General features: G+C 39.3%; 1 protein-coding gene across 3 annotated transcripts in view; it reads left to right on the top strand.

The window, feature by feature from the left end:
• SPIDR (scaffold protein involved in DNA repair) overlaps positions 1 to 21705 on the top strand; it is a 195991-nt gene that overhangs the window by 34206 nt on the left and 140080 nt on the right. For all 3 annotated transcript variants that reach the window (XM_042029052.1, XM_042029051.1, XM_042029050.1), the window contains exon 6: positions 17721 to 17977. In XM_042029052.1, the coding sequence (XP_041884986.1) occupies positions 17721 to 17977 (257 nt within the window). The remainder of the gene's footprint in view (positions 1 to 17720; positions 17978 to 21705) is intronic.

Here is a 21705-nt window from a genome sequence, read left to right as displayed (position 1 = left end):
TGCTATCGTACGTCTCTTCTTACTGCCTCTGATCATTTTGCCAGCATTCAATGGATTTCTTCTACTGTTGTATTGTGTTTGAAAGTGAATGTGGCTCTGATGATGCTGAGAGAAGTTTTTAGTCTGTCTAGGCTGCTGAAGCTACTGATGGGTGTGGAAAGCAAGTGTTTCAATGCACAGTTCGGAGGCATGGCCTCCAGAAAGCCTCCCTTTGAACAATGAGCGAGGTGTCCTTGTCCTCACAGCTCTTCAAAGACACAGCCGGGCTGCTGGGTGTTCACTTTGTGCAAGCTAAATGCAGGTCTCTAATTTCTGGTGTGTTGGGATTCATCCTTAAAATAAGATGTACTGCCACAACTAACATATCAATTTTTTAGTTCACACACTCCACCTCTGGTGTTAATTCTGACTTTATTAAAGCCTAATGAGTGCTATTTCTTGCAGACCTTAATTATACGAGCAGCTCTTTTTAAAAGAAATCTTTTGCTCTAGTTGAAATACCGTTGCTTGCAATATGTGCTTCTGTTGTGTTTCATGTTTTGCCTGATACAGGGTTGGTTGGTTGGTTGATTTTTGGGGTTTTTTCACGTAAAGAGAAAGGATAGAAGAGGAGAGGGAGGGGCAGATGCCATATAATGAGGGGACACCACCAGAAAGGCAGTTCTGTCAAATGCAGCCAGATGCATGGATTGTACAAGGTGGCATACATGGTTTATTTTTGTTGTCATCTCTGAAACTAACATAAGCTAGTTTCAGTCTAAAATGTTAAACATTGTTGGGAGAAGGCTTGAGAATGGCTGAGAATACTATTTAAGAAGGTTAAAAAGAGCTTAGGGTTGTGCTGTAGCAACTGATCTCACATGGAAAGGCCCAGAGTTCAGAAGTGAGCAGACCTGTGGCTGCAAGACACACACATGCACCTGGCAGAGTTCTCAGTCTTAATTATGCACAGTCTATTTTACTTCACCGTGAGTGAAAAGTTCTGAGCATCATGTTTGCAAAAGAGATCATGACAAGGCTAGAGTTTGTTGCCTGTTACTGCATGTTCTCTCACAGCTTACTGGCTATACACGAATATTGCATAGGGATGTTGGTACAACACTAAGATAAGGGCAACAAATTAAAGCAAACATAGGAAATGGAAGAGCCTTTGTAAAAATGTGCAGACAACTCATTCAGCACAACTGTTGATGGCTTGGCCTTGAGCTCAGTTGGTGGAGCTGCTGCTGCCTGGCTGCCAAGATAATGTGTATGATGTAATTGTGCCAAGCCCATACTATCATGGTATTACAGCAAAACTGTCTGTGAACTGGGCACATTCCCAGTTAGGTTCAGATACAGTAACAAGGTAAATGGAAAGGTTTTGCCAATACTGTATGTATGTAGAGTTACAGCTTGAAGTGGGTGTTTTGGGGCAAAAAAGGCAAAGTATCTTTTGCTGGGCAGGTAGAGAACATAGGTTTTGCTCAGTGCCAGTATAATCTCTTTTATTAAACGACCCTACAAGGATGCCTCTCTCCCTAGCTGTAGAGGAGCATTGCAGGCTGCAGAGGAAAGATGTAAGAATGGCTATGTAGGACAGATTAAAAACCCATCCAGCCCATTGCCCCGTCTGTGCCTGTGGCCAGATGCCCACAATGTGGACGCTGAGTATAAGCATATGTTAAACTGAAAGGATTAACTGGCCAAGTAAGAATACCAGTTGCTTTGTTGCTGGCTGTTTATGAAATAATCCCTGATCTTCAGTGACAACTAGATAGTTGAATGCTAGAAAGTTCTGGGTGTTTTTTGTTCTTTTGTTTTTTTAATTTGAGACATATTCTTAAGATACTTACATAGTCCTAAACTGAGCTTGTTTATGTGGTTGCGTGCAATTTCTTCATGCAACCTTCACAAGCCCTTCCTGCTTTCCGAAGTTTTTGGAACAGTTAGTTAATTCTAACTCTCCATCTTCCTCTTTGACTGAAATTTGCAATTTCCTTTCGAGAAACAACTTCCTATTGAGTACTAACTTATCTGACCACTTTGATGTATTTGAAATATATTTTTGAAGTCCTGAAGGCATTGCAAAATCCAGTGTTGTCTTCACAGCTTGAATTTCTGCACTGTCTAAATTGAGGAAGTACGGAAGTGGATAGGAGTTCATCTAACTAACAAATGAAAATCCAATTAAATTGTGCTTGATCATGCAGTGTCATTGTAAAATTCCAAACTGTGGTAATTGAAACCTGGTTAGGCAGCTCAAGGGGACTGAATTGTCACATTTTTGCTGTGATCAGCATTGGCTTTGGGAGGTTTGGGAGTTGTGTGGATTTACAAAAAATGCTGCAGCGTATTTGGAGGCAGATGCAGAAATGGGCTGATTTCTGCGGTGCAGCCCATCATCATGCCAGAGCTACAGGAATCTAAGTCCTGGCCTGCAAAACAGCCATTAAACTTAGATTTAGATGCCTGTGTTCTATATACAATAAACAGATGAGCTTAAGTGCTAAATACCAGGATTCCCAGCTACTGTCTTTCTGACCAAGGAACACTTAAGCTCCCTGGTGTTCCTGCACTTTATCTAATGCCTGTTTGATGTGGAGCAGGGACTGAAGCTCTTCAAGACCCTTTGAATCTTGGGGGGGTTTTCTCTGCAGTGACACAGCCTTCGAGGCAGAGGTAGAAATTATCTCCTCATTGCTTTGTTTGGTGGGTTGAGAGCTTTACTGAGAGGAAGGGATTTAAATTCTCTTAATATAGAGATTGTCTAGCTAGAATTTGGGCTTCTCCACTGCTTAGGCTGAAATGCCTGGAGTGTTACAGAAGAGCTGTGTTTACTGTTGGGGATGTGCTTTCCAGTGCAAGCAATGCATGTACAGTATGCTGTGAGTGGAAATCCCTGCAGAGCATAAACTCACACCTACTGAATCAAGCCCCTAAACTGGCTTAGGTACAGAAGTACCAGCTTTGTACTCACAGGCTTAAATGTGTCATAAACCATGAGTCTGCAGAGTTGCAATGCATCTGGTTATGTCCAAAAGGACTGACTTCTTGGACTTTGATGTCTAAATGCCATCAAAACTCCTCTTGGAGCCTGAGTCTTAGCTTTTATAGCTGAAGATAACCTTATGTATTTGCATACATAGAACATTTTTAGTGGTTTTTTTTAATTGTCATCTCCCTGAAGTTATCTAAGTGATTACCAGTCTGCTGTTTTGAAGAGTTAACCAATTAAGTGAGGACTCTTAAGAGTCCTTTGAACTTGAACATGTGCTTACACTGAATTTAAATACAGATGCTTTGCAGTTCTGATTCCCCCACCCCTGGATGCTAACAGTGCTCAGTGTTTTTGCATGGGAGTTGGTGCCTAGCACTTGTGCAAAATATATTTCAGAACAAAGTTGCCAGATACAGTTAAGAATCACTTGTGAAAAATTTGTCTTAAACAACACGTCCCCAAACCACAGGAGATGCTAGATTAAGTCTTAAACATCAGGCTTTCTGACTCAGTCCTGCACTTACACCACACCACTAGATGATGACATTTTATTGTGAAGATTCACCAGTTCAGGCACTACTTCATAAACATCATCTGCTTTTTAAAGTAGATCCTTGGCTTTCTATTGCAGCTATTGTTTCCTCTTCTATATCTGAAACAGGGAATTCCCCAGATTTCTCCCAAGAGCCTTTTTTTTTTTTTTTTTTTTTTTTTGTAATTCTGGGTTGTACTCTCTCCCTGGAAGTCTTCTGGTTTAATTTTACTTCATCAGTCACAAGCAAAGTCTTATGATGGTGGTTGCCATCTACAGAAAATTATTTCCTCTGCTTCCACCAATGTGGTTTTATATGTTTTCTGTCAAACTGCTTTAGACATCCTCTGTGCTTCTTTGTGCCAGGGTTGTATCCATAGAGAGGCCACATTTGTGCACCTGGTTTTTAGTCTTGGCTATGATATGTGGTGGTACTATAAGAGCTAGAAAACCCATGAGCATAAAACCCAGTGGTGTTGCTATTATAGCAAACCTGATTTATGTGCTTTCTGGATCCTCTCCCTATACTGTGCTTTTTAAATGGTTGTCAAATGAAATAGAGGGGCTTTTCTGATCTCTGTTTTTCCTGGACCATTATACTTGCTGTTCAGGACATGAATAAGGCATTACTTTAATGCTGTCCAAGTTCTGGTTTATCAGTGTAGTATTACTTGAAACCACAGAACCAACTGTGATATTGACCGTAAGTTTTGAGATTTTGAGTATAAGAAAGCATTACTGCTTTTGCTCCTTATTTTTTTGTGCAATATGCTTTTGTAATCCTTCAGATGTAAAGACAGCTGTCATGAAAGTCCTGCAAATCTTTTTATATATTTGGAACTAATTTCTAGAGTATGTACCCATGTGTAGTAGGTTGTGAAGTGATGTGCAGTTCAGTTTTGGGGCAAGGAGGAGTGGGTATGTAGGTGCATGCATCTGCTTTCGACATATGGTCATATTTCCTTTTCTGTTTAGTAAAATTTATCTTGAATTACTACAACCTTACATAGATGAAGTTAGTGAAGATAACTGAAGTTTCTATTCTGCAAAAGGCAGAGTGAATTAAGGAACCTCTTTAATAGCCAGACTACTTATAGTTTAGGCAGAATAAGCTAACAAGTTAACCTTAGAAGTACACAAAGAGAATCCTAAAACTGGGGAGAAAAGTATGTGACATTTCCTAAACAGAAAATGACAGGCTTATTTAAATATAAACAAACAAATGTAAATGTTTGTGTGTAGGATGTAGTGAGGTGTGTGCATATACATGTGTTTTTTTCACTGTGGTGTTGGAGAGTGTGGGTGACTTGTTAAATTCAATTTTCAATTTCCTAAGTGCTTTTTCCTTAAGAAGTGATTGTCTCATTAGGTAGTCCAAATGTAGTTGTACAGTTTTGCTATTTTACATAGGGTAGGCTTTCTGTTCTTTCAGTAAGTGCATTCCAGGAATAAATACTGCTTGTACTTGGCTGTAGTGATGCAATTTTGCAGGACTTTTGTTCATAGTAAAATGAAGAGAAAAAAATAAAATCTCTTGTTTGATGCTACTCTTGGAAATTGACACAAACGGTCAACTTTTGATCTGGAAACTCAGTTATTCCTCTCTTCTAAGTGATTAGTCCATAACAGAATCAGTTGGCTTTTGGCAGTTTGGAAGGAAAATGCATTTAACATGTCTTAGATTTCCAAGTGTAAATTTGTCTGTAGCAGATGTCAATAAACATGTCAAAAGGATTTTTGTCCTGAAGTCTTGGTATGTGTTAAAGTTACATTAATGGTCTGAATTGTAGTAGCTCCAGTGGAAAACTTTAAGTCAGCATTTTGAATATCTAGGGTTTAATTGATGCACTTGTATTTTCACATTATTTTGACATAGGTGTGTAAAGCTGAGAAGGAATCTTTTCTCCAAAAATATTCAAATGCTTCTCTGAATCCTGAAAATATATTCCCCTTTATCCCTGTACTAAATCATCTTGCACCAAACACGGTTGTGTTTGTTCTTATTCTGAATTTTCTTAACTAAATTTTTTGCTTTATTTTAAAAACATAATTAGTGTGTTGTTTGCTTTTAATGAATTGATAACTGTAGAACACAATGTGATAACCTACCATTCCTCTGATGTCTCAAAAATTGCTTTAACTTTGGCTCTCCATATTTGAGAAGAGTTATAATACATTGACAGATCCATGTAGTTACTGTCCTAGCACTGAAGGGAAAATACTGTATGAGTCATAGTCTAAATCATTAAAACATTAATATAGATAAACTTGGCAAGTAGAAAGCAAGATCTTGCACCACTGCAGGTCTGTTGTATTTTGTACCCTGAAGAATGACCCTAGACACATTTGAAATTTTTGAGATTTCAAAGACAGATTCTTTTTTTACTATTACTATTATTGTTATTATTCTTCAAACCATGTCTGCTGTGATGTCTCGCCCATTTTTCTGACCAAAATGAAATTACTGTTGTTGCGAGCTGGGGAATGCAGATCATCCAGGCAGCAATTTAGTTTACTATATGCACAAGTTATCTCTTTGGTGATGGGAGTGGGAGATATAACATGATGTGGTGTTTAGGTACCGTAGACCCTGATGACCACTTGTTGCTACTGAAGCAATACGAGTGCATGGTGCATTGCTCTCTAGACTAAGAAAAGAACTTCCGATTGAAATTGTTGCCATTAAGACAAGCACAAAATTGATACAGTGGGTGCCAAAATTTGTACTTCTGCATTTAGGCAATAAAGCCGCCTGTCACACAATTTCTAAAAACAGTGCCCAGAACTGCCTGAGCACTTCTTCAAAGCTGCTGTCACTGTCCCTCTCCTTTCTCAATTTAACTTTTTTCGCTTCCCCCGTCCCAAATTTTCAGTGCTGAGCACAGCTCCCAGAGCTTGCTGGTATTTGAGAGTTAACTGCTGTTCAATGAAAAGTATTTTTTTCTTTTTTTTACTTTCAATACAAACTTTGGGCTTGGGTTTGTGGCCCGAAACATTTCATGAAATTGCAACTTGCAGGGTATTTTTAGTTGCTTTATGCTTCACACATGCAAGTTTTTGATCAGAATGCTAATAGGTCACTTCCAAGTTCAAGAGAAAAAGGATTTGCAACACTTTTTAAAAAAATCCTTCTAGCTGCAGAGTTCAGTCTGAAGCACAAATATCACATAAGCATTTTTACTTTGGGAAGAGGAAAATAAGGAGAGAATGTTTAACAATATTTTGAAGGACACATTTCTAAATGTTCTTCTGAGATTTTGAATTAACTTCTATGATTTTAGCATTATCTTGTCAGCTTTGAGCTTCTCTTATATTATAAATAAAGGGGACACACATATCCCACACACTCATTTTGCGTTTTCTACCTGTAAATATACATTGACATGTGCTAACAGAATAAAAAAGAAAATGACAGTTTTCCATTATTTTTTCCCCTCCCCTTCTGAAGCACTGCTTTAAGAGTGGAAGAGAAATTGAACCATCACAATCTCTCAGTCTGGTTTGAGATAGTAGAGGAGGCATGAAGCCAAAAGCTATTGGTGACTGCTGTGGAAACCAGTCAGCTATTGCTTTTTCAAGTATGTTAAAGTATGCAGACATGCACTGAGGCTCCCTTTTTCTCTTTGTCTGTAATTGAGAAGAATTACCTTAATTCTTCTCAATAATACTACTTTATGCAAGCTTTATAATCCCTATAAGGAATTCCTTTATACAAATTCTGGATGTCTGTATTTCAGGGCTCCTTTCTTTACAAGTTCTCCAGGTCAGCCACTAGCCTGTTCTTAGAGAACTACAGTCCATTGAGTTTCATTGTGTAAGGATTGTATTTGACTAATGGGACATTTCAAGTGTATGTTCCTGATCAGTTTATGTGTGTGCTTATTTTCTAACACACTTTTAAAATATCTGTGATTGTCCCCATGGGTCCTGCAATGTATGTTATACCCATATTATGGCAGTCATGTCGCTGAATGTGATGTACCACACCTATGTTACAGCACACACGTTTTTATTCTAATCTAGATCTCAAAGGAGTTTTAAAGTCTGTACTTCCATGTACTGTGAACAATCAGCACAGCTAAATGTGTCAAACTTAAGACAGTATTGCAGCAGTTAGCACTTTTCAATCTTTCTATGAAGTATGTATTTGCAGCAACATTACAGTTTTCAATTACAATGCCTTATCCAATTGATGGTTACTTTTTTTTCCTTCTGTTCCACCAAAGTTTAGGCACGTGATCCAAAAGAAAATCTGTAAACTTTGCGTTGGGCTTCATTTTCATTGTTCTTTATCCAAACAGAACTAACTTCAGCTGAGTACATTTAATGTATTTTTCAAAGTAGTTCCATTGTTTGGTGTTCTTTGGCTTACTTGGAAAAAGCAATTAAATGGGTCTTCTGTTTCTTTAGTCTGCATAGAGGTGCTCTCATTAATGTTAGAAATCAGTTTAGGTGAAGGTGGTGCTTTTGTGTGCATGCACATGCTGTCATCACTGACACAGTATTTCAGACGTGGTAAGACATTTCCTGCCCTGAAATGTTTGCTGTTTAAAATAGTTTTAATAGTGCAAAACCACAAAATGATCTAGAAAAGGTAGGCTGTGAAAGGACTCCTGGAGAGGAGGGAAAGAGTTGGAAGAAGCTGGAAATGAAGAGGAGGGAAGAAATGAAGGGACTATTTTAGGCTTTGGGGGCAGTTTCGCAGAAGCTGTGAAGCAATAAATGGGGCAAAGGGAAGCACAGTCAAGTGAGAAGAATGTGGAGTGAGTGGGAGTAGAAGAAAATGGATGTAATGTGCTGCACTGCCCGGCAGCCTGGTGTCTCCTTAAGCTGGCGGTGCTGTAGCCGTGAACGCTGGCACTGCTGCAGCTGGAAGTGCAGAATCTCAATTTCAAAATGTTTCTGTGTGTCCCGGTGGATATTGTTAACAAAACTTTTTCCACTAAGTGCTGAGCATTATTGCAGAAATGATGCCTGTGTTGCCTTTGTGTATTTTACCACACTGTGCCACTTGTGTTTCCATTCTCTCTCATTTTCTTTTTTCTTTCCTTTTATGATAAGTGCTTTTCTAAGGGTTTTCACAGGAAACTGCAGACCCACCAAAGATGAGAAATCGGTGTGAATAATTTGTGCTTCACTGAATATCTGTGTGCAATCTCTCTTTTAGCTGATTATTCTGGAATTACTTCCTTTAATCTCAAAAATAACATGCTTGCAGTTATCATCTACTTTTAAAAAGAGAATACATAATATGAAAGATTTGAAAGTCTTTGACTGTTCCCTGATCATCTATACAGTGACATTACTGTGAGAAGCATTTTCTTTTTCAGAAACAACTTTTTAAAAAGCTTGCAAGATGGTTATACAGTTCATAACTCTATTGGCTAAAGATAAGAGAGAAGCAATTTTATAAGGAAAGATTTAGTTTACTTAGATCAAATGATCTATTTGGAGGAAAAAACCCCAAACTTTTGAGACCTGTAGAAGGGCTTAGTGCTACCTGCTTGACTGTTTTCCACGGTTATATCTGTTTGTCTAGTAAAAGATATTACCTCCCATTTCAAGTATTTGTTCTCTCTGAAGGCTTGGAGTAAAACAAAACAGTTGCTTGAAGATGGAAATCTATTTCCTCCTTTAACAGTCCCTACTGAATCCTGCAGGTGTTTAGTCTAGGTGCTTTAGGATTTAGTTCATAAATTATAATCTGGCTTTTAATTGTGCCTTTCAGTTGAGTTCTCTTGTTACATCCAAGCTTTAACCAGGATTATTACCATAGCATCACCTAAACCAGAGACAATAAAACTGAGGTTTCATGGCCCGGATCCACTAACTTTAATAAATGAAACTGAGTGAATAACTATAAACAAAGAATGTGAAAGTAGGTTATCAAACCATGTGATAACATCTGTTCCTTGGAAACATGAAAGTAACTATTTCTGTGTCAAGAACGAAACCCTGTTTAAGTGGTATTATAAGCTGACTGCAATTTTCTTGTGTGCCCAAACTTCAGTGTATAATGTTGAGGCTTCTGTGCGAAATGATGTAATTATCTGCATGCCCTATCAGAGTCAGGTATTTATATTTGAAAACCTGGGTCTCTATCATCTGGAGGATCCTTATCAAGATGAGAGCTCAACTGCGTGGGATAATATGCAGTTGCATGAGAGGAGACCTGGTTCTGTCCCTGAATAGTTTGCAAGATGCAACACGTGAAGTGGCGTCTCCCCCTTCCCCTCTTTTTTTTTTAAGAAGGGAATGGAGAGCAAGGGTTACAGTAATTCACTTGAATGTAATGTTGGCTAACAGTATGCATAAATTGTCCAAATTGTCTTTAACAGCCAGTCATTTTCCCTGAGAGAAAATGAAGATGTTCTTGTATGATGGAAAAAAACATTAGACAAAGCAGGAAAAGCACTTGTATGTTGTCCATGTTAACATTTTTCAGCATTATTTGGTCTGTTAGAAGTTGGCTATTACTCTGATTACAGACTGATGGTGAGATCAGGGGTAATGAGATAATATTAGGAAGCGATGGATTGAATTCTTAATGCTAAAGAAGTCAACTAAACTACTAAAACAATGCTCTTAAGAGATGCGTTTGCAGTGCAAATGCTACAGATGCCAAGATTGCAGCAGGGTTTTCCTTATACTCCATACAAATCAGTGTCCCTTAACTGATGTTGAATAATCCTGTTTCATGCCCATTTTTCACTGTAGGAGCTCACTGTCCCTACTGTTCTTTCCTGTCCTTGTGCACAGCAGACAACAGTTTTGTGTTCAGTCTTATCTTGGGGATCACTATTTAATTCTACATCTACAGAGTATGCTTGGAAATAAACAGTGCTTCTTGCTTTCCACACCGATTTTGTATAAAAAGGCACTTGGGCTGAGACGAGGGCCTCACCTGTTTCGGTCGGCTGATCCATGCCTCAGAACAACCTGTTCTGGGAGAGGCAGGCTGGAACAGCTTGTGGATGTATCTCCAGAGGTATAGCCTGCTTAACCTGTTTGCCTTGTGAAAGCTGAGGTTTCTGCTCAGGATTAGAAGTTACGGCTTTGATTTCATCTTTCTTACCACTTGTGCATTCTTTACCTGGCTTAAAAAAAAGAGTCAGTAAATACCATCTTTGCATTAGGTCTATAAAAAATCTGGTTTGTTGTAATTTTAATAACTCTGCAAAAGTTGCAGAGTTAATAAGTCTGCAAAATCTTATTTTAATGTTATTTCTTCTGTTCTTGTTTTCCTCAGTGATTAGTGCTGCGTGCAGGATACTCTCTGGCAGTGGTGTATGTGTACAGGATTGTGTGTGAGAGAGCTCAAACCAAACAAAAACATGCACCTCTTCCCTGACAATAAAGAACGCACAGCCAAACATACTGCGTGTAATCCTAATAGTCACCTCATTTTCCACTTCAAGGCACTATGATCTAAACAAGATCAGGGAGCTGATAAATGATGATACAAGTTATTTATTTTATTAATTATTATTTCATGTGTGATATAAACCACCATTTTGTGGGCTTGTGTACGGTGCTTCAACTTCCTCACTCTGTGAATTGTAAGAGGGAGCTTTCCTGTCCCTCCACAACTTTTCTTGGTTTCAGAAATGGTACAGGAAGCCCAGCATCAGATAACTGGCTCTTGGATCTGACAGCATCCATACCATTCCATTAATTTCTGCGAAGTTCCATGAAAGCCCTTTCAACTCATTCAGTGTATGAAAGCATCTCTGAAACTGTCCTATTTGCATTTCTTGTGATAACAGCTACTGGTATTTTTCCTTTGGATTGACTCCTACTTTTGGGGTTACCTTTTAAGACAGTAGCTAATGCAGCTGTATTTTTGACAGGGCTTGCAGAATAAATGGTATCAAACATGGGTAAGACTTCCCCAGGAGTTTTTCAAAGGGAAGCCCAGCAATCTAAGCAGTGGTGTGTAAGGTTTGGTAGTTGGCCTGCTTCCTCCAGAGATAATCATGAATCAATTTCCTTTATGATAGGAAGCTCCAGGCTTCTGGATGCAATGAATCCTTTTTGATTAGTCATAGAAGAGAAGTCCTAACCACTTGTTTAAAGGTCTCAAAACACCATTAAGAGGAGATGAGGGTGCAGGCTGTGACCAAATTCTGCTTTGAATAATTAGTGTTGCTGCCTACACTTTTCCTCCATATTCAAGTAGATGCTGCATTCTTCTTTGCTACTTGGCATAAATGATTTTGTGTGCTAATAACTACTGCATTCCAGCCCTGGGGTGGTGGCAGCTGGGAGACAGCAAAAATTCATTCCCATGTCTGTGTGAAGCGAGATGTCGCTGAAGTTTAGTGGTGGCCAAGCAGGGAGAAAGAAGCTCGGTGGTGCTTACTCTTGCAGAATCCCAGAGAAGTGCTCAAGGTGACTGTCACAGTGCTTGAAGAGCACATGGCTCTGTTTCCTGTAATGGCAGCCACAAAGTGCTAGTGTGTGTGGAGCAGGACATGTCATTTCCTAGTGCACTAAACCATCACCGCTGATAAATATTTAGGACAGATCAGATGGTCTGAGTGCGTGTGCTGGGGAGGAATGCTGTACTTGGCTAAACAACCAGGCATTATCTGAGATCCATTTTAAATATGTGCTGTCTCTGTAATAACACTGGGTGATTGTTCCAGATACAAAATTTCAGTTAATCTGCTGTGTCAGTTTGGGCTTGCAAGTCCAAAAATACCTTATTAGTGATTTATGTCTTTCATTGTTGTTCTTTTTTGTCATACAATTATCTCTGCCCACGCACTGCTACCTAATCTTGTATTTTTGCGTGCTGTTCCTGCGGTTATTCCATGAGAAGAAAGCTTGGTGTCACCCACAGAGCGGCACACGCCTAACTCTGCACTTCAACATAAAGTTTCTTGTATGAAGGAATAGTTGAATTTTATCTCTCTAGAGTAAAAGTAGCTAGCTTACCAAGAACCAAATTATTTCTGAAGCTACTAGGAAAGTACATTTGGCATAGACTTCAGTGCTTCAGTTAAAGCTTCAGAAAACAAAGAGCTTTGAAGAAAACTGCAAGTTTTAAATCCTTTGTATCTTTAATTATGTTTGTAGAGCTGAATAATATCCTGCACAATGCTTGAATTAATTTTGTGTTGATTAATTAAGGGAAAACTTCTTTTCTTTTACCTTTACCCTCCTCCCTGTAATCCTGCAAGCCAGCTTCTGGTGGAGTTAGCTTCGAGCATTCATTAGCATGGCCCGGGCCTTTGACATACTGTGCTGATGGTTTATGCTTGTGAATATTCATTGTGCTAAATCCAGTGGCTTTTCTGCTCACTCTGTTTTTTGGAGAGTACCATGCAAGATACAAAATCTCCTTGCAACCTGTAATGTAGGGTATAACTGGGGTAGAAGTTGGCTGCATTTGAATCCCTTTGCATGCACAACAGCAAAGTACCTGCAGTGCAAATGCAGGGAAGACTGGATAAAAGAAGAGGTAGTAGGATAGTCACCTGAGTTCACTGTGTGTGTTTGTTAATACTGGTCAGCTTCCACCCATCCTGAGAGCTGTCATGAGAGGGCAGGTAGGGGAAATGCAGATTAATTCTGAAAAAAACAAGGGAATCACAAAAGGGAAAAAGATAGTCTATGAAAGAACAGGCAGAGGGTAACAGAAAATGCTTCTGGAACCAGAGGCAAAGATACGTGAATGAACAAGTAGGAAAGGAGATGCCATAAGATTAATTTTTCTCTGCATGTACAGTGATCAGAGTCTGAAACTCTGAAATAACTATTTGTGTTTCTGACATAACTTGGCTCTGTTACCTTGAGAAAGCCTGGTTCCCTAAGGGTGCTCTGAGAAACCCTGTTAGTTCTGCCATTTGAGCTAGGCTGTAGTAGGATAATAGGGGGGAAGAAATTTATTTTATTTAGGGAGGGAAATGACAGACCAAGTGACCTCCATCTGCAAAAAGTTGTATCAATGTCTATATAGAATTTGATACCCATTCTTTGTCTCTAAGACATACTGCAGCATGGTAAAGTATCTTAGTTTCAGCTGATAAACTTGCTCATAATATCTTTGAACTTTTATTGAGCATCTTATCTGCAAAGTATCTTCATATCTTCTGGGGAAGATTTACAATATTATCTGAATGTATGATGACAGAACAAATTAAAGTGTAATGAATACAGAGGTAAGGCATGGATATGGATGTTTTTCTGCAGAAATCACTGAGTGATGTATCTTGGGAGGAGAGATGAGGGGGATGAGAAACCTGCACAACTGCTCATCACCTTGCCTCTAATTAGCAATCACTGTCCGAGAGCCATTTCTTTAAAGTACAGATTTATTATTTATTTCGATAGGGTTGATCTGTTAGCTTTCTTTTTGCACAAAAACCTTTGTAAGGTTCTGCTTTCTATGCTGGAGCTGGAAACTTCAAAAGGAAATGTAACCCTTCTTGTATTAACTTACTGCTATTTTATTGATAAGAAATATCAAGTGCTTATTAAACTGATCAAATACAGATATTGCTTGCTTCCATCACTATTGAAGTGAAAAGGTTGTTTTTTCAGACCTTTTAGAAGGAAACACTGCAGATTGCCAAGGTACCGCCAGAGAACTCACAAGGTGTTCAAGGTGAAGCAAGACGTAGCTGAAGCAAGTCTCTTGAGGATGAGGGAGGGAGCACTTGGTCACATAAGTAACAGCATGGTATCTTCTGTGCAAAATCTATGTGCTTATGGAATGCCGTCTTCATTCCACTGAAGTCAGGAGTGTTGTCTTTGAACAATTTGGGCTAGGATTTTACAATTTCTGTGGGGGTTTTTTTGATTTTTTTTTTTTTTTTTTGTTCTTAGTGATTGCAAGCTGACACAGGTAAACATACATTCTTTGGCAATCTTAGCTGCTTAGTTGGGAGGGTATTTGCTATTTCTCATTTTGGTTTCTATTTTTGTACCATCCTCTGTGTTAACTAATACCTGTGAGTGCTTTCAAAAATGCATCACAAATTAACTAATCTTGAGAACTCTTTCTTTTTTGATGCATTTTGATTAAAAAATGCCTAACTTTAAAATATAGGGTCCTGGATGCTCTGATACAGTACTCAATGACTTCTCTGCTTTTGTGTAGTCAGATCTTGAGAGAAAAAATGGCAGTAGTCTGTGCATTTATACTTGTCATTTTTCCTTAAAGGAAGAGCCATAAAAGGGGAGCATTTAGAGCTTTTCAGCTGACACCAGTCCCAGAGAAAATAGATTTATCTTAAAATCGGACAAAATGAAATATGTTTGTTGTTTTAGTGATAGAGATTGAGGTCAACCCCTGAATTTTTTTTCAGTCAGCTCCTGAATATGGACAAGTAGCTAGCATGATCTAAAAGAGGGTGTTGTCGAAAGGCCATCATAGCAAGTGTAGGTATACCTTAGTGAACAGTCTACTACAAAGTATTTGGAGGGATTGGGATATGTGGGAGACAGTCATGAAAATCCCCGGGACTGGGGATGATTACACTGCGATCAGGGGTCAGAGGAAGGAATTGAGGTGGGGAAACTGAGCCTGCATATAGTGGGAAGCATTGTACTTTCAGCCACTGTAACCAAAACTATTATATTTCAAAATGATAAGCCATGTGGAAAAATCAACTCCTTTTAATTTGACAATTTTTTGTGCTTAGCAGTGGTGCTCTTCTGAAACTCTAATGATATTGCTGGGGATATTATTTTTTTTAAAAAACCCAACAAAATAACAACAGAACTCTTGGAAATCCTTTTTCGTGATGTTTAAGATATTGATAAAAAAGAGATAAATTTTAAACTATTTATCAATGACTGTTTTATAGTGAATCAAATAAATTATTTTTTTCCCAGCTTTTCCCCACCATATTGTTGGTAGACTTTCCAGCTCAGTTACTGGATACTTGAAAAATCATGTTTGTTCTGTGTTTTGAAAATGTTTTTCTCTTTTGACTAGAATTCTGATGATGGCTACAGTTAAATAATGTATAGAATTGGAAGGCTAAGTTTTTGTTCTTTGTTTTTCTTCTCCATTTCTAGAGTTTCCTCTTTTAAGAAAAATTTCCGACTGACCAATTAAAAAACCAGCAACAACAAAAAACCACTAACAAGCAAACAAAACAAAAACCCCAAAGTACAGTTTCCTTGGGGAAGTCCAGTCTAAACAAGTATACGGTAATAAATATTAGCAGAAACGATTTATTAGACAATCTTTAGTTAGGAAAGCTTCTTAACTCTTACAGCAGTCAGTGGGATTAAAATATGCTTGACTTGAAGCTCTTCCTGAGGGCTTTTCTCATTAGCATTTCACTTGCCCAGAGAATTTCAGATTTGCATACTTTTTTTAGGTGCAGTGGGTATCATAGCTATTTGAGCAAAGTTAAAGCATTCCTAAAGCAAGAGAGTGCATTGGAATGGTGTTTTAAGAATGAAGTCCTTGCTTACTGCTTTCAGAGTCTTTGAAATCTTTCATTTATGGCTCATTTCCAATATGGAAGGAGTTTGTTTTCAGAGAAATATTGTTGCCAAGGGACAGATGTTGACTGTGTTGTGTTTAAAGCAGACTGATATTAATTACATACTTTTAGCTATTCTACTTCTCTGGATAACTTTAAAAGGTCTTTCCAGTTTCCAGAATACTTAGGTAAGCTCTCGGAACATGAGCACAGTGTCTCGGCATTTACGTGAAAAATGTATTAGAGAACTGGCAAGAGCTGAACTTATTTTTGTGCACAGTCAAGAAACTCTGTTTTCAGATGATTGCACTAATTAGTAACATAGAACAGCTTTAGCAAATGCTGTGATTTCCCTCCCGCTCCTCTTTCAAGTCTTTATCTGAGTCAGTTGTTGAACAACCTGTGTGGAGCACTACTTACTGCATTTGACCAGAGGAACGGGTTAATTTTTTTCAGAACTTATTCTGTGATTGAGGCAGCATGATCTGGAGCAATGTCAGTCTTTGGGGTTTTCCAGTTTCCCATTGATAATGCAAAGTTAATGTTTTGTGTTTGGGTTCTTTCAAGGATCAGTCTGAGTTACTTGCCTTGTCTACAGTTTTATGCCTGCTTACTTGAGCTGGGCTAGTGCTGCTGGTCCCAGTGACAGGACTGTCACTGCTCATCCCACCAGAACTTGCAGACAGTGTTGGTTTGGTTGTTCTGTGTTTTTTTTCAACTAGCTCCTGAAGACTGAGCCCAGCTCATGTTTCTTAGTCCTCTGCCTATTTCAGTGGTTTAGATCATTTTGTTCTGTACTGGAACTGGTAAAATGCCACTTTCCAAGTATTTTTGCTTAATACTCAGTACTTTAAGAAACACTGGATCAGGAGAACATAATGCATGTAACAGCTGTGCAGATCTCACCTTAGGGAGCCAACCCAGCAGCCTTAATCTGCTTTTGCAGGAGCCCTAGAGGAGAGTAAAGTAAGCTCAGCCAAAGCAGGTGAATTTTCCCTCCCAGCCCTCTTCTCAGCCTTCCATGTCTCTGCAGAGTTGTTTTTTCAGCCTTCTTATCCCTCCCTCAGTGGGATGAGTTCAGTGTGTCCTGTGAGTTTCTGGGAGAAGAGCTCCAGTGACGTTCTATGGGGCTGAACTCCAGCCCTGCTGGCCCCCAGCCCTGACTGCTGACCAGTGATCCATCCTCCTTGGAGCTACCTGGAGACAGCCCAACAGCTTATGCTCAACTTTTGAAACCTTCCTGCGAAGCTCTAGGCCTGGTGGACATGGATGGAGGCCTGCTTTAGTGGTCAAAATTATATTTTAACAAAAGGTTACATACTTATTGCCAGCTACAAGCTCTCAATAGAGGCATGTGTTTCTTCCCTCCATTCAGACTATGGAAGCTGACCTTCCTGTTTGCTTGAATCCCAATATAAAAACTCTTTCTTTCTTTCAGCTGCCGGTCATGATCCCTGTCACTCACTGACCTCTCTCTGCTTTCCTCAAAACTTGCTTTAGATAAAAGCATTAGCTTAATTCTCCAGACCTACTTATTTAAAAAACCTAAATGTTGCTCATCTCAGTTGTCCCTCAGGAGATGATCCTTGTATTCAGGAGTTGATGTTAAGTGACAAAAGATTGTTGTGCATTTACGGTGAAGTTGTCCAAGTTACGTTAATAAATTCGCATTCCATTTATGGATTACTGGGGAACATAAAACTGCCTACATAAAGCTGTACTATCTCATTAGCATTCTGGTCAAATATCTTTATTTGTTTAGGCAATTTCGACAGAAATATCTGAGTATTCATCTGATAATGACAGCGTGGGAGAAGGAGAGACGAGCCTGGCGACCACTACTCCAGGATCCAGGAAGGGATTACAGCCGAGGGCAGGAGGGGACCTGGGGGATGTTACAGCACGACCGGCCAGCGAGTGGCTGCGGTCGGCACAGGCCCTGCTTCGCACCCCTGGGAAGCAGGCGGGAAAGGCCCCCCGAGCTCCCGCCGAGTCTGCCAAGAAGAGGAAGCTACTGAGGTAAATGAACTGTCCACCTTAAGGAAATCTTTTGGGTTGTTCTTCTTCTTAAATTATAAGTAAAACAATACTTACCAAAGTGTTGGAATGTGCTTCAAGGGTAAACATTTTAGAGATGCAAATACGAAAAATGTTAAAGAATGTAATTTATCTGTAAACAAGCAAAAGAGGCAAGAAAGAACTAAAGATTTTAAATCTGTGGTGAAAGCTCTCAATCTTGAACTCCTGTGTACAAATTGATTGGTTTTTGCACTTCTAATAATGCCTTACAGATGTGTGAGTGGACGTACTTCTGATTCAGATTCTAATAGTTTCACTGCTTTGTGCCTCTCCAGAAAGTCTGCAAAAATGCTGTACCTCAAGTTTTTGGGGTTGTTTTTTTTTTTTTTTTGGTCCTCTCCAGATTTGTCAGGGCAAAGTTATCCAAAATACTGTAGGAAAGGAGTGGATGAGCAATAGTTTTGAAGAGTGTAGGACAAAGTGGTATGTAGGAATGGGAGGGCATGTTCTCAAGGTGAAATTTAAATGTGTGTAAAGTTAAATACATTAGAAAGTAACTGCTGAAAGAAAGTACCCTGAGATTGAGCAGTTGAAACTGGATGTTCTAGCTAATTTCTTTGCAGAAATTGTGACTTCCTATATTGAATTAATGAAAATTGTGTTAACTTAAATAGTATTTGTGAAGATATGCCTCAAGCTGTGGAGACTACAATTACAAATGGTGCTGCTATACATCCCTGCTGTTGTTCTAACAGTCTGGTTCTCTTACTTCTTTTACAGCTGAAAAAGTACAGTAAACAATCACTTAAAAAGTAAATCTTTAGTTATTAGGCATACTTTTTTTTCTCTGAAATATTCTTGGCTATTTCAAAATGCTGTCTGAGGAAACAGGTTTGGAAGTCCTAATTATGGAGCATCTCTGTACTTAGAAGTGCTTTGCTTGTGCAGTCAAGCTTTATTTCGTATTACTTTAGAAACCTGCGTACGCAGCTGTACTAGGTCAGACCAGAGCTGTAACCCCCAAAAATGCCTTTTAGTGGCCAAAAGCAAGTATGTGTGACTGTCATAAAAACAGGACAAGTGTACACAGCGGTATTTTGCCCAGGCGCTCTTCCAGCTTTAAGCAGTTCCGGAGCTGTTTGTTACCCTTAGTGGGTTTGTGTTTTTCCGAGGTCCAGCTTCATTTGGTGACCTTTACTATCAACAGTCTTAATGCAAAAAATGTTTCATAGCAAAGATACTCTGACACAAGTGTATATGAGAATGGATTGCTTTAAAAACAAAACAAGACCGAGCCATCCACAATTATGTAGAATGTAATCTGTCTGGAATGGCCAGAGGAGCAGAGCTTACAGGGCTTTTTACCTTCCATCCTGTGGTTCCACTTTGGGTTCCTTTGGGAACAGGGAAGCAGGCAGGAAATTCCTTAGTTATGAGTGTTGTTTATCTCGTTATTTTGCTCATCCAGGTAATTGTCATCTTTTCACTCTTCCTGTTCAGGGCATTAATTCCATGTGTCTCTCCCATCCTTCCTTTTACTGCTGACAGAGAACATTTTCATTGGTGTGGTAACAGTCGATGTAAGAGTTTGCATCCTCACTAGGAAAGCATGGGTTTTCAGTGCTGTGGATTGAAGGCCAGTTCAGGGAAAGGTTTGTCAGCTTCTTGATTGATGAAGTGACAATCCCTTCTTTGTGGTTAACTTGCTAAAAGCTACAAAGCAGCCACTGGCTTGTCATTTCTCCTTCCTTCCTACCTCTGCTGCAGATCAAGGCCACAGCAGAAAAAGCAGTGAGCAGGGGAATCATCCTGCAAGCTGGATCTGGCCCGTGAGCTTCCTTCCCACTCAGATGGACCATTTGGAACTGCCCAGTAGGTGGAAGAGAGCCACAAGTCTCTGCTTAGCTGGGCTCTCTTTCTCTTTCTCCTAGGCCAGTGCCTAGGGAAGCATGGACTGAGCAGAGGTAGCGCGCAGTGGTAGAGCTACCATCTTCCTGCATGAATTCCTGTGCCATAGGTTCAACTCCAAATCCAAATAACCATACACTGTACTGTGTATGCTTATTTCATGGAAGAGTCCTGATGTAGGTAGAGCAGGTCTCTTCCCATTTTGTTTTCCCTTTTAAAAAAAATAGAAAAATACTGCTATTTTCATATCTCTTTGCTATTGGACATGTGTAAATCTAGCTTCAAAAGTAGAGTTAATGTTTTCAAGAAATTTTAGCTTATGTTTTCTGTAGAAATCTTACAGTCATGCTGCAATCTACATTTATTTTTGTGTTATCTGATTGCAGCTATGCCTCTGTTACATCAATGGGTACATTTCTCTGTGCAACTTCAAAGAAAACCCCCTAACATATCCCCCCTAACCTCCCAAATCCCAAGCAAAACCAAACCGAACAAAGAAAAGAGCCAGAAGAGTCTCTGGAAAAATTCAGATAAGTTCCGTTCTACTGTCCTCTCCTCCTGGAAACCTCCTGGTGCTAAAATGGAAATGGATAGTTGCCTGGATGGGTGGAAAGAGTATTGTTTGTTTCAGCCTATTACAGATGCAATTGTCATACACTGCAAAAATTGAGATGCAACCAAAGCAACAGAAATGTTCAGAAGTAAGCTAATTATGGATGACTAAAATAAATTTTTGTGATCCTAGCATAGGTAATTTGACTGTAAGTTCAACGCCTTTGAGTGTAAATAAAATGAGAAGCCCATCTATATCCCCAAATCAACATGCACAATATACAGTGCTGCTTCTGCTGAGCCACATTTGAAGGGGTATGTTGTAATTCTCCTCTGTTAGGGGTTAAGTGTGGTCTCAGAAGACAATTGGTGTCTGAAGACAAGAAAGATGTGCCCCACCATATCTACTGCCCCCACCATATCTAATTTTCATATGTTTTCTTGTATCCCATGTAATGTTAGTTTTTCTTTTCAAAAATATTCTGAGTAAAGATTATTCTTTCTACCACAGTCCCTAGGAGGGCGGGTAATCTGTGTGGTGAGGTTTGCCCTTCGGGGGTGTTGGTGGTTCTGAAGAGCTGTGCTGTAGGAGATGCCAGTTTGTCATGCTGAAGGCAAAGCAGATCATCTCTCATTCACAGCCATCAATGCCACTGCTCAGGACATCCTCACCTTAAACACTGGTATTATATGCTTGTGTAGTTGCCCTCCTCTATTTAAACAAGCCTGTTGATGGATGCCATGGGAGTACATAATTTTCCCAGGTGTGCTGCCAGATCCATGTCCTTGTACTGCACCTGTGAGCCACTGAGTTGACAATTAGGTGCTACTAGTGGTGCTTGGTGCTGAAATGAATTGCCTTGGTGATCAGGTCAAGAGGTGTTGGGTTTACATGTTCCTGCCCCTTTTTTCCATCCCAAAGCTTCAGTTTCTCAGCTTGAATCAGCACTTCTTGGGAAAATTGTGCAAATGATTTGCATAACCTGAGGGGAGAGGGTATATATTGCAAATGACAGTTTTTCAAGAAGCTCTTCTTGTTACATTTGGAATTCATCTTAATGCTACTGGGTGAAATGTCTGAACTGTATTAGTTCCAAGTCTTTCAAAGTTTCTTTGTGAAAGAAAAGAGAAATGTAGAGTATTGCAAGTGTCAACGTTTATTACATAGATTAAACATATAACTGGGTTAATTCAGTATTTATAGAGAAGAAAACTCAAAATGGATGTACTCGGCTTCTCTTGTCTACAAGTAAACCTTTCTTAAAGGT

Source organism: Corvus kubaryi, unplaced genomic scaffold (genome assembly GCF_017639235.1).
Source record: "Corvus kubaryi isolate FWS band 111438036 unplaced genomic scaffold, C.kubaryi_AGA036_p1.0 37312, whole genome shotgun sequence".
Classification (NCBI taxonomy): Eukaryota; Metazoa; Chordata; class Aves; order Passeriformes; family Corvidae; genus Corvus; species Corvus kubaryi.
This window is presented reverse-complemented; position numbering and strand designations above follow the sequence as displayed.